This window comes from Dipodomys ordii, unplaced genomic scaffold, assembly GCF_000151885.1.
Source record: "Dipodomys ordii isolate 6190 unplaced genomic scaffold, Dord_2.0 Scaffold8, whole genome shotgun sequence".
In the NCBI taxonomy this organism is placed as follows: domain Eukaryota; kingdom Metazoa; phylum Chordata; class Mammalia; order Rodentia; family Heteromyidae; genus Dipodomys; species Dipodomys ordii.
Genome location: NW_012267224.1, coordinates 18,896,471 through 18,910,128, shown reverse-complemented (window position 1 = coordinate 18,910,128; position 13,658 = coordinate 18,896,471). Strand labels below are relative to the sequence as shown.

At 38.2% G+C, this 13,658-nt stretch overlaps 1 protein-coding gene across 1 annotated transcript in view; it reads left to right on the top strand.

Moving 5' to 3' along the window:
• Positions 1 to 13,658, top strand: part of LOC105980298 (sister chromatid cohesion protein PDS5 homolog A) — a 54,004-nt gene that overhangs the window by 26,647 nt on the left and 13,699 nt on the right. Inside the window, exons 5-7 of the mRNA XM_013009080.1 lie at positions 5,705 to 5,831; positions 10,392 to 10,472; positions 12,806 to 12,946. Coding sequence (XP_012864534.1) covers positions 5,705 to 5,831; positions 10,392 to 10,472; positions 12,806 to 12,946 — 349 coding nt within the window. The remainder of the gene's footprint in view (positions 1 to 5,704; positions 5,832 to 10,391; positions 10,473 to 12,805; positions 12,947 to 13,658) is intronic.

Here is a 13,658-nt window from a genome sequence, read left to right as displayed (position 1 = left end):
GATAGAAGGATAGGAATTCAAGGCTGGCCCTAGCAAAGTTAATAGGAAACCCTAATTAGGATGGATTTGGTAATTAAAATCCATAATCTCAGCTATTTGGCAGGCAGAGTGGAAGCATTTCAGTCTAAGGCTGGCCTGAGGAAAAAATGTAAAAAAAAAAGGAAAGAAAAGAAAAAAAAAGATAGGAAAAAGAAAGAGGAAACCATCAGAGCCCTACAACTTGATAGTGTTAAGACAGCTACCATTTTATTTAGCCTATGTTTTTGGTTAACGGTTGTTTATGTCTGTTCTGGATTCTTCCTCATGTTTGCAGTCCTTTCTTAGGACATTGGAAGTTGGCTAATGTAATAGTACAACTAAGTCACTTATTTTTCATTTTCCCTAGCAGGCCAGGCCAGCATTTTAATACACTGACTAGGTTTTAGAAGTACATGAAAAGTGGCGCTGTAGCTCAAGTGGTAGAGCGCTCGCCTTGAGTTGAATAACTGAGGGACAACGCCCAGGCCCAGAGTTCAAGCCCCACGACGACAAAAAAAAAATCTATATAGAAGTACATGAAAATGCAAACCTCACTGCAAAAGAAAATTTTAAGCCTTTGGTTTGATTGGTCAAGCCAGAAACATAGGTAAATCCTTAGATGTAATGATTGGTCAAATAAGCTCTGTATTTGGATGATAAGGACAGCGTTGTCATGGGATGTATGTACCCCAGTGAGAACAATTTATGTCCATTGTTCTTCTACCTCATTTTTGGAGGCTTAAAAAAATTCTTTCAATAATAGCTTTAATATTACTGTTCTACCCCTTTCTCACTATGCATTTAAATCCACCTCTCATTCTGTAGTTACTCTGATTTTGGGACTATTTAATCACAAAATCACTTTTTTGGGGGTGGGGCTTGGGTTGGGTGGGCTGGCACTATGGTTTGAACTCAGGACCTTGTAAAGCATGTGTCTTCCTCCGAGCCACTCCTCAAGCTCTCTTCCATGCTGTTTTTGTTGTTTTGTTTTTGTGCACTCCTTGAGCTTGAATTAAGAGTCTGGGCACTATCCTGAGCTTTTTTTTTTTTTTTTAAATTCAAAGCTAGTGCTCTACCACTTGACACAGTTTTACTCCCTGGTTTTTGGTGGTTAATTTAAGATAAAAGTCTTTGGGACTTTCCTGCCTAGTCTGGTTTTTAACCTTGATCCTTAGATTTTAGCTTCCTGAGTAGGCTATGATTTTAGGTTGTGCGCCTCTGGCTGTACTGATTATTTTTGAGATAAGTCTCCCTTCCCTAATGTATGCTTGGGTTACAATTCCCCTATTTTAGGCTTCTCATCAAAGCTAGGATTACAGGCATGTGCTTGTGTGTCCAACTTTCAAGTGAGAAGGGATCTTGTAAACTTTTCTGTCTAAGGTGGCCTCAAAACTGTGATCCTCCAAATATCAGCCTCCTCAGTAGATAGGATTACAGGTGTGAGCAGCTAGTCCTCGGCAATAAGAGTCTCACAGATGTTCCTGACTTGGCTGGCTTTGAATCACCATCCTCACATCTCAGCCTCCTGAGTAGCTAGGATTACAGGCATTAGCCACTGGTGCCCGGCTTTAGTCCTTGGCTTTAAAAAAATTTTTTTTAGTTAATGAGTCTGAAGACTGTTAATGTTGCTCTCATTAAAATAATTAGCAGCTGGAGCCGGGTGCTCCTAGCGACTCAGGAGGCTGAGATCTGAGGATCGCGGTTCAAAGCCAGCCCGGGCAGGAGAGACCACCATGAGACTCCTATCTCCAATAAACCACCAGAAAACCGGAAGTGGCGCTGTAGCTCAAGTGGTAGAGCGCTCGCCTTGAGCTGAAGAGCTGAGGGACAGTGCCCAGGCCCAGAGTTCAAGCCCCACGACCGACCAAAAAAAAAAAAATTAGCAGCCGGGTGCCAGTGACTCACGCCTGTAATCCTAGCTACTTAGGAGGCTGAGATCTGAGGATAGCAGTTCAAAGCCAGCTTGGGCAGGAAAATCCCCTTGAGATTTGTATCTCCAATTAACAATTCAAAAACTGAAAGTGGAGCTCTGACTCAAAGTGGTAGAGCATTAGCTTTGAGCAAAAAGAGCTCAGAGGCTAGGATGTAGCATAGTGGTAAAGTGTCTGCCTAACAAGTGCAATAACAAAAACAAAAAGACAACAAAACAAAACAAAAATCCACAGTCAAAAACAAACAAAGAGCTCAGAGACAGCACTCAGGCCCTGAGTTCTATGACTGGCGGCCCCTACCCCCCAGAAAAAAAAAGTCTTTTAAAAGAACTTACTGATTTGTACTTGACACATCTCATTTCCTCTCTCCCTCCCTCCCCCTCCCTCCCTCCCTCCCTCCCTCCCTCTCTTTTCTTTTTCTTTCTCACTGTCCCTGAGTTCTTCTGTTCAAGGCAAGTGCTCTACCACTTGAGCCACAGCACCACTTCTGGTTTTCAGGTAGTTAAATGGAGATAAAAGTCTCACTGACCTTCCTGCCCTGGCTGGCTCTTGAACTGTGATCCTCAGATCTCAGCCTCCTGAGTAGCACCCGGCAGACACATATTATATCTTCACAAAATGCTTTGTTTTTTTTACTCATATGCACATTTATATCTTGTAGATTTTTTTAGTCTGGAGTACTTCCTTTAATATTTCCTTTTTTTTTTGGTTGTTCCTGGGGGCTGAACTCTGGGCCTGGGTGCTGTCCCTCAGCTCTTCAGCTCAAGGCTAGTGCCCTACCACTTGAGCCACAGTGCAGCTTCTGCCTTTTTTCTGCTTATGTGGTGCAGAAGAATTGAACCCAGGGCCTCATGCATGTGAGGCAAGCTGAGCCAACTTCCCAGCCCATGTTTTCATTTCTGGTAGTGTAGGTCTGCTGGTGATGAATTCTCTTATTTTTTGTATGTTTGAAAATTCCCTCCCTGGGTTCGATTCCTCGGCACCACATAAGCAGAAAAAGCTGCAAGTGTTGCTGTGGCTCAAATGGTAGATCACTAGCCTTGAGCTGAAGAGCTCAGGGACAGTGCCCAGGCCAAGTTCAGGCCACATGACAGACCAAAAATAAATACGCATATACACAAAAAGGAAGAAATACTATTTATGATACATAATTGCCTAAAAATAAATTTAAAATATCTGAAAAGTAGCTGGGGATGGGGGGAAGGAGAGTGGAGGGTAACATTAAGAATAACACAGAACCAGTGGCTCACGCCTGTAATCCTAGCTACTCAGGAGGCTGAGATCTGAAGATCTCAGTTTAAAACCAGCCCTGGCAGGAAAGTCTGTGACCCTTATCTTCAATTAACTACCTGAAAACCAGAAGTGGCACTGTGGCTCAAATGGTAAAGTGTTCACCTTGAGCTGAAGAGCTCAGGTATGGCGCCTAGGCCCAGAGATCAGCTGGTACAACTGACCTCTCCCCGACCTGCCCCACCCCCCCAAAAAAATGCTAGAGAGGCTGGGCACCAGTGGTAATCCTAACTACTCAGGAGTCTGAGATCTGAGGTTTGCAGTTCAAAGCCAGACCGGGCAGAAAAGTCCCCATTAGACTCTTACTTTCAACTAGCCATTCAAAAACCAGAAGTAGCTCAAGTGGTAGAGTGGTAGCCTTGAGCACAAAGAGCACAAAGAGGCTCAGGGAAAGCGCCCAAAACCTGAATTCAAGCCCCACAACCAACCAACAACAACAAAAAAAGCTGGAAGTGCGCTGTGGCTCACATAGTAGATTTTCAGCCTTGAACTAAAAAGCTACCAAAAGCATGAGGCCCTGAGTTCAAGGCAGAGTACTGGCATCAAAAAACAAACAACAAAACCCCACATGCATGCAAGGTAAGCACTCTACTGCTGAGCTACCTTCCCAGTCTGTGTGTATGCTTATTAAGCTTTTAGGATATGTGGGTTTATACTAAATTATATTATTCGATTAAAGTTCCAGGGATTATTCCCTCTTCTCCATTCAGTGGGTTCTTAAAGTCAAGGCATTTGCTTGTGTGATCATCAAGCTGATCATTAAACACTTGAAGATTCTTTGAGCTTACTCTGTCAGTATTTCTTTTTTTTTTTTTTTTATGTCAGTTCTTTTTTTTTTTTTTTTATTTTGGTCCGGCGCCACTTCTGGCTTTTTTTTTTCCCTTTTTTTGCTTATGTGGTGCTGAGGAATAGAACCCAGGGCCTTGAGCATGCAAGGCAAGCGCTCTACCACTGAGCCACCTTCCCAGCCCCTCTGTCAGTATTTCTATCTCTTCTGATACACTACTTGCAAATTCTAATCTATACTCTGGGGAATCATCAGGCCCTTTGATGGCCTCTTGCCCATACAGCCTACACTTTTTCTAGGCAATTGACTTGAAAATGATCTGGTTTTGTTTTTCCTTCCAAAGGCTGTTGGATATGTTTTCCCCAGTTTTTGGTTTCAGTTACAATCTTGCCTCTGTTAATGTTCCTGCATCTTGTTAGAAAAGTTACTGATTGAGAGGTTTCTGAAATCTGAAATTTTTTGTCTTTTCTCCTATCTTCTTACCCTCAAATAAATATGGATCAGAGAGTCAAGTACATAGATTTTTGTTTTGCTTTGCCTTTTCTTGTTTTATCAGACTGAAAGTCTCTTATCATCCTCTTTCATGTATAGAACTTTCTAGTTGATACTTCATAATCTTGGTATTTTGTAAAATATACAAGATATTTTGGTGAAGAAGTGAAAAGTTGACTTTCTCAAACTTGTAAGTTTCTAACAGTGACAATTTTCTTACCAACTTGTAAGTTGGATTTTTGTTGTTGTTGTTGGTATGGGGCTATTTGTGTGTGTGACAATTCTAGGGCCAGTACTACAGGGATCTTGGTGCTTTTTATTTAAAGGCTGGTATTTTACCACTAGCATTGCATCTTCATATCTACCTTTTGGTGGTTAATTAATAACAATAAGAATTTCTTGGACTTTGCTGCCTAGGCTGGGTTTGAACCCAAATCCTCAGATATTAGCCTCCGGAATAGCTAGGATTACATGGGTGAGCCACCAGTACTCACTATAGCTTTGTGTATTATCACTGAATACCAAATGGCTGAGTTATTCATGATAATCAAGTTAATTCTAAAGAGTTCTATGTGATTCCTGAGTCTTAATCCTTGTTGCATATTTATAATATTAGTATAGATGACACCATTTCTTTCTTTTCCATTTTTTGAGATGTAGATTTTGAACTGAGGGCTCTAGTGCTTGAGAGGCAAATATTCTCTACCTACCTCTTGAGTCATGCATTCACCCAAGACATCATTTAATATCTTTTTTTCTCTTGTGTGTGTGTTAGGGAGTAGAGATCAGTAAATTGTAGAGGATGTGGACTTCATTAGAAATTAAAGTACTCTTTGTTTTTGTGAAATACTTTTCAATACTATCTTACAGCTACTGTAGTACTCAAGATAGAAGCAAAAACTTCTTTATAGCCTAATTTGACATTGTGAGCATAGTTCTCAAATGAAGAATCCTTTTTATATCTGTGATTGTTGTTAAAACTGGGAAATGTAGCTGATATAGCATTATTTTTCTGTAGTCTTAGCACTTGGATGACTGAGACAGAGGATCACAAATTCAAGACCAACTTGGGCTACATAATTAGACTCTGTCTCACACAAAAAGGAAAAATAATTAGTGGAATTGTCAAATTTATATTTTTTATATACTTAAATTATTATCTTTTTCTTTTCTTTTTATTTTTTAGCAATAGCCACAATAAGAAGGTACAAATGCACATGCTAGATTTGATGAGTTCTATCATCATGGAAGGAGATGGAGTTACTCAAGAATTATTGGACTCCATTCTTATTAACCTCATACCTGCACATAAGGTCTGTATAGTTTGAAGATATTGATTAATTTTTAAAGGTAATGCTAGACACACAAATCAATGATTAGTTTTGGCTCTTTGCAATCCTATGTAATTTTTCCTACTGCCATTTTCCACAGTATTTTATAGCTATTATTTTTAGAAGATATGCTCATTAATATTGTGTAAGATTTTCATTCAGGGGGCTGGGAAGGTGGCTCAGTGGTAGAGCGTTTGCCTCACCTGCATGAGGTACTGGGTTCGATTCCTCAGCACCACATAAGCAAAAAGAAAAAAGCCGGAAGTGTTGCTGTGGTTCAAATGGTGTAGATCACTAGCCTTGAGGTGAAAAGCTGAGGGACAGTGCCCAGGCCCAGAGTTCAGGCCCCACAACCGGAACAAAAAAAAAATTTTTTTTCATTCAGCTAAGTGCTACTTATTTTATGGGGATAAGAAGTGTTTTGTATTCATCACTCACAAACAACCCATAAATTATAATGGTTGGGCTGTTGTCTTTCTTTATTTGTAACACAGATATGGAATCTGAGAGATTGGATTTCTTTGCTCTTTTAAAGTTTAAGATAGGGGGCTGGGAAGGTGGCTCAGTGGTAGAGCGCTCGCTTTGCATGCATGAGGCCTTGGGTTCGATTCCTCAGCACCACATAAGCAAAAAGAAAAAAGCCGGAAGTGGCACTGTGGCTCAAGTGGTAGAGCTTGCCTTGAGCTGAAGAGCTGAGGGACAGCGCCCAGGCCCAGAGTTCAGGCCCCATGACCAGACCCAAAAAATAAAAAATTAAAAAAAAAAAAAGAAATTAAAAAAAAAATAAAGTTTAAGATAGGGCCTTACTGTGTAGCTATCAGGCTGCTCTCAAACTGGCAATCCTCTTACCTTAGTTTCCCAAATGATAATATTACAGGTATGTACCACTAAACACAATGGGAATTGGAACTTCTTTTTAAGAACTCTTATTGCACAGTTTTCTTAGGAACTTTCAGGAAAAGAATAGGCAGAAGTGAGAGTATATGATTAATGTTGTGGCGAGGGGGGACAGGATGATTCAGTTCTGTCCCATTCATCCCCATTGCTGTGACTTCCTATGAGATATTTACTCAAGCCTACTCTGAACTTGTTATTTACCCAGTGCTTCTAATAGTACTTAGCTACTGAAATATGTGATTAATATTTAATTCTTTGCATATCTAAATGCTTATACTTCATTAATTCAAATGATTCTGTAGTTGGAGAAAAGATTTTTTAGTTGTCGTTAGCTGAACTAGGTTTACTTTTTCTTTAGTTATAGGGCTTGAACTTGGCTTGGTTGCTGTCCCTGAGCTCTTTTGTTAAGGTTAGTGCTCTACCATATGAGCAATAGCTCCACTTCTGGTTTTTGAGTGGTTAATTGAAGAAAAGAGTCTCATGGGGACTTTGCTGCCTGGACTGGTTTTAAACCATGATCCTCAGATCTCAGCCTCCTGAGTAGCTAGGATTATAGGCATGAATCACTGGGCCCATTTGAACTAGATTTTGACCCTGGCCTTAGACTTCAGCTTGTTTGGCAATTCCTCTACCTGTGAGCCATATCTAGTCCCTTTTTTCACTGGTTATTTGAAAAAGGACCTACTGCTTGGGTCTGAGCCAAAGCCTGGGCTTAGACTACATTTCTTTTGTTCTAGGCTTCTCAGCATAGATGGGATTATGGTCCTATTCATCAAATACCCTCTCCTTTGGATTTTTCTGTCCATGCTGGTATTCATCCATTATGTCTTTGATCTCAGGTTCCCATGTATATAGAGTGATAGGCACGGACTGCTAGGGAATGTTTTTGATAGTATAAGAAAAAGAAAAATACCTCGGGCAGAATAAGGGAAATTTGGAATTGGAATAATGTTTTTTTTTTTTTTTTAGTGTGAAATGTACCCTTCATTAAGAAACACAGGTTAATCACATTGGTTCACACTGACAATCACTGCTATTTGGGAAGCAAATAATTAAGGGAATAACAGTGCAAGGCTAGCCCAACCAAAAAGGCATGTGGTGGAATACACCTGTGATCCTAGCTTCACATATTTAGCAGTGTCATGGTAGGAGAATTGTTTCAGATCCTAGGCAGAAAAGCAAGACCTGACCTGAAAAACAACTAAAGCAAAAAAAGGGTTAGGAGCATGGCAAAGTGGTAGAACACTTGCCCCGCAAAGTCAAATCCTAGGACCACCAATTTAAAAAAGAAGAGAAAAATAGTAAGGTAATTTTAAGTTAGTTTATCCTTTTTTTTTTTTGCCTGTGGAATAAAAGCCTAGAGTGAGAATTTGGAAGCTATTGCTAATAGATGAAAATTGATAGTAAGTCAGTTAAGTCCTCTCAATAATTTCTATGCTTTTCTGCACCATATATTACTGTTAGCCATAGTCCACAAACATTAAATGAGAAATTCCTGAAATAGTTCATAAGGTTCAAATTGCATACCATTCTGACTAGTATGGTATATATTTCTCACTACCTGTTCCATTTCACCTGACATGAATCATCTCATCTATTGTAAATCTTTATTGGTCACTGTATCCTCAGTGTATATGCTATTTGCTAGTTAGTCATTGATGAGAAAGATTGTTATCACATTGGCAGTGTATTAAAAAACCACTTGTTTACTTAATCATGTCCTGGGTAGTAATGCCCACAATTCAGTTATGTGAAAGAAAAATCATAGTGTTTCCTTTAATTTTTTTTTTTTTTTTTGGTGTGTGTGCCAGTCTTGGTCTTGAACTCAGGGCCTGGGCACTGTCCCTGAGTTGCTTTTGCTTAAGGCTAGCGCTCTACCACTTGAGCCACAGTGCCACTTGCGGCTTTTTCTGTGTATGTGGTGCTGAGGAATCTAACGCAAGGCTTCATGCATGTTAGGCAAGCACTCAACCACTAAGCCATATTCCCAGCCCTTTATTTATTTAGTCAGTTGGTTGTGAGGCTTGAACTCTGGGCCTGGGTGCTGTCCTTCAGCTGTTCAGCTCAAGGCTAGCGCTGTGCCACTTGAGTCATATTACCACTTCTTGTTTTCTGGTGGTTTATTGGAGATGAGAGTCTCACAGACTTTGCTGCCCAGGCTAGTTGAACTGTGATCCTCAGATCTTAGCCTCCTGAGTAGCTAGGATTACAGGCATGAGCCACTGGCTCCTGGCTGAGCATCTTTTTATTTTATGACTGATTTCAAACAATAGCAGCAGAATTGTATGCCCATAACCCACAAAACCTAAAATCATTACTATATTGCCTTTTACATAAACAATTTGATGATAATTATGATAATTGGTCTATACTGTATAGTTTCATATCCACTTTTTGAGAAAAGTACAAAACCATAATGAATAAATTTCACTGTGGTGCCAAACTTTATAATATAGGGCTGGGTAGATTGGTAGAGTGCTTGCCTCGTATGCATGAGGCCCTGGTTTTGATTCCTCAGCACCACATATGCAGAAAAAGCTAGAAGTGGTGCTATGGCTCTAGTGGTAGAGGGCTAGCATTGAGCTGAAGAGCTGAGGGACAGCACTTAGGCCCAGAGTTCAGGCCCCATGACCGACCAAAACAAACAACTTTATAGTATAGAGAGATATTAGTGTGTTTTTCAAGATAATAATTTTTTTCTTTTTTGTGCATAAAATACTCATTTAAAAATTATTAGTTGTGGGCTGGGAAGTTGGTTCAGTGGTAGAGCACTTGCCTTGCATGCCTGAGGCCCGGGTTCGATTCCTCAGCACCACATAAGCAAAAAGAAAAAAGCCGGAAGTGGCACTGTGACTCAAGTGGTAGAGCACTAGCCTTGAGCTGAAGAGCTGAGGGACAGCGCTCAGGCCCAGAGTTCAGGCCCCACGACCGGACCCAAAAAAAAAAAATTATTAGTTGTACCAGAGGGGTTAATTCCATAAGTCGTGTTGTGAATACAGTACTTCTTGGTCAGTATCAGCCCTTCCTTTATTCTCCCCCATTCATTTCCCCTTCTGTTCAAATCCTCAATTTATAATTTCTTCAATAAATTTTTAAAAATCAAGAATATGTCATTGTTATGGTCTTTATTAGATCCTTACATTGATTATGATATATTGAGATTTAAGCAGTTACCATTGTCAGATAACAAATGACCAGACCCTTTTTTAGAACACTTTTCAGATCTACTCTTCTTAAAGAAAGAAATTTATTGGGCAATGAAGTACTTAACATGGGTGGGTTAGAATGGGGTGAGGGGCGCCGGTCAAGGGTATTTAGGATACGTGGATATAGTTACCAGTTCATATTGATCAGTATATAAACAAAGCCAAGAAGTCTTATGTCTATTTTAAGTACAGCAAAATTTAATAGAGGATTCCACTTATTAGTGTCTTATATTGTATTTCACTTTGGGATTTGTTGAAGTTCATTCAGCAACTTAGGCATTTGTGACTCCCTGACTAAAGTAGATGGTTAAACCTTAAATGGAATTCCCTTGTATTTGTTTCATCTTTCATATTTTAATAGATTTGAGACTGTAGTGTTATGATGGTGTTTCATAAATTCAATTATTTTGTAATTTTTCACATTTTTGTTATTTTTCAGAATTTAAATAAACAATCCTTTGACCTTGCAAAAGTCTTGTTGAAAAGGACAGTCCAGACTATTGAGGCGTGCATTGCTAATGTATGTATTATCTGTCTATATTTTATAATTGTGTAATTCTTAATCAAATATATGTTTATTAGAACTATTCACATTCAGATTTATTGTCTGAACCATTGTATTAAGATATATAAAAGCTTTTATATCTGAATGTGATTACAATTTTTTAAAAGACAGCATAACTTTGTAATTTTATTGGAGTTGCTTTAAAGTGGTAGATGTTATTTAAAAAGGTTTGTCTCCAACTCCATCTTTGGCTTTTGTGTTTATACTTAATATCTCCCAAATATGTTAATCTCTTTCCATTTCTCCTGCGTCTTTACCTTTGAAGTTCTGTATCTATACGCAATTTCTTCTGTCTTCTAGATCGTTTTTCTGAAACCCTTCTATTTCTTCTTGAATAGGTGGTATAAAAATACTTGAAATTTCATTGAGCCAACATGGTGGCATACCCTTGTAATCCCAGCACTTGGGAGGGAGGCTGAGGCAGAAGTACTGTGAGTTTGAGAAGCCTCTCTGGGCTACATAGCAGGTTTCAGGCTACTCTGGTCTACACAGTATGACCCTTTCTTGATAGAAGAATGAAAACAAAAACTTAATTAAGAATACAATTTTGGTTTTTAAAAAAAATTAAGTAAAAAATAATTTGTGAGGAAAGAAATAAAACTCAATGTTCCACTATGTTAATATGGAGTTGTGTTTCATGGTCATTCATTCATATATATTTCTACATTTTAATTTTATAATATGAATGGCTATGACTTTAAAATTAATAAAAATCCATTTCCCTATTGCCTTGCCTTAAAGCTTTTAAAAAATGTTTTCCTTTACAAATTATCTTCTTCAGTGTAACATTTATTATTGAATTGCTTATCTTATAATAAAATATTAATTTAAATGACATAGTATTGGTATTTTCTCACTAAACTATTATGTAAAATGATTGCAAAAATAGTAACAAGATTATGCATTGAAAAGTATCTCTCAACCTTGAATGTACTGTTTTTAACTTTCAGAAATATCAATAGTTTTTCATATAGTTCTTAGTAGCATTCTGTGTATATTTGTGTTTGGCTGTTTCGCTAAACCTGTCAGTTTTATTTTTTTGTGGGCCCAATAGTAAATACAAATCTTTTCTACTTTACTGGAACTTGAATTTAGGCCTTATGCTCTCATTTGGCTTTATCTCCACTTCTAACTTTCTGCTGGTTACTTGTAGATAAGAATTTGTCTGCCCAGGCTGGCTTTGAACTACAGATCCTTAGATCTCAGCCTCCTGAGTAGCTAGGGAGATGATTGTAAGCCACTGAGTATTTCCACCTGGCTGAATATTTTCCTTTCATTTATATTGCTTTTTCAAATGAATATTTTAGGATACTGGAAATAGCATACTTTTTTGCATACAGCTTCCTTGGTGACATTTTTTAAAAATTTAGTACTTAACTACTAAGGCAAGAAGGAAATAGCTCTTAAGTTGTACTCTTCTTTCTTTGTAATACTTAAAATTACCAGCTGGCTTTAAAATTGTTTTAATTAACTTACTGGTCCTGGGGATTAAACTCAGAGCCTAGTGTTTGCAGGGTAGGCACTGTACCACTTGAACCAGCCACTAGCCCTCAGCTAGCTTTTCTGTGATCAATCTTTTTGTCTTATAATCAAAATGTAGTTCATTTTCTCTGGGTGCTAACAATAACAACAGACCACAACTTCACCACCTCATATCCATTAAATTTATGATAAAAGAATCATTTTTACATAACATGGTAGAGATTGAGAGATTGAGCATAATTTTTTTCACTGTTATAAAGAAATAATCTCTACAGATTTTTTTTTTTTTTTTTTTCCCGTGGTGAGGCCTGAACTCTGGGCCTGGGCACTGTCCCTCAGCTCTTCAGCTCAAGGCTAGTGCTTTAGCACTTGAACCACAGTGCCACTTCCGGCTTTTTCTGCTTATGTGGTGCTGAGGAATCGAACCCAGGGCCTCATTCATGCAAGGCAAGCGCTCTACTTCTGAGCCACCTTCCCAGCCCTCTACAGAATTATTTGTAATGAACACAAGTTGTCTGAATGGTTTTGTTTTAATGAAAATTGATCTCAGCAATTTTGTGCTTATTTGAAAGTCAGCCATAGTCCAATTAAAAAAAAATCTTTTCTGTTGTAGTCAAGATTTGATAATATATGAAAGTTTACTTTTCTGCTATCAGATGGCTGTCCTATTGTACATTAAAAATCCAAATGCCTATTCTGTGTCATTTTCTTCATTGCATATGTTATATCATTTAAATGCATGTTCATAGAGAACAAGTCAGGTTTTTAAATGAGATACATACTTTTGTTTTTAATATTTCTTACAGTTCTTCAATCAAGTCCTGGTGCTGGGAAGATCATCAGTGAGTGATTTGTCAGAACATGTTTTTGATCTGATTCAGGAACTTTTTGCTATAGATCCTCATTTATTATTATCTGTCATGCCGCAGCTTGAATTCAAATTGAAGGTAGGATTGACCAATTTTCAAGTTTTAAGTTTTAAAGAAAAAATGTGTACTAGATACTTTATAAAAGACCAAAATTTGGATTTAGTTTATCTCTACATTTACTTAAGTATTTTTTTAATCATTTGAATAAAACAGCATCTCTTGTTACAGGTGAGAGCAGAATTTGCACTACAGAAGTATAACATACTCAAATTTCAATATATTGATATAGTAGTAGAGAAGAAAATAGTATTATCCTTGAAATGTATAATATTCAGTATGTTGCTATTAATGGATGAATGTATTTATCTATTACATTTGGTGTGTTTTTAAACATAAGAAGATGTCAAATTCAGCAAGGTGCTTGTGGCTCATTGCATTTGGAAGCTAGCCCAGGTAGACAAGTCCATGAGACTTATCTGCTGAAAGGTGGAATGGAGGTGTGGCACAACTTTGATCAAAAATAACTGAGGTGGATTACAAGTTAAAATACTGACACAAAACAAATAAAAGAAGTTTTAAAATCAAGCGCTCAAAAATGTGCCTCCCTTTTGTTTTGGAATAGGTCCTGGGCACAGTCCCTCAGCTTTTTTGCTTTAAGGCTCACTGTATCACTTGAGCCAAGCTCCACTTTCTTTTTTTTTTTTCCTGGCTAATTGGAGATAAGAGTCTCATAAACTTTTCTTCCTAGACTGCCTTTCAGTTATGATCCTCATTTCTCACCCTCCTGAGT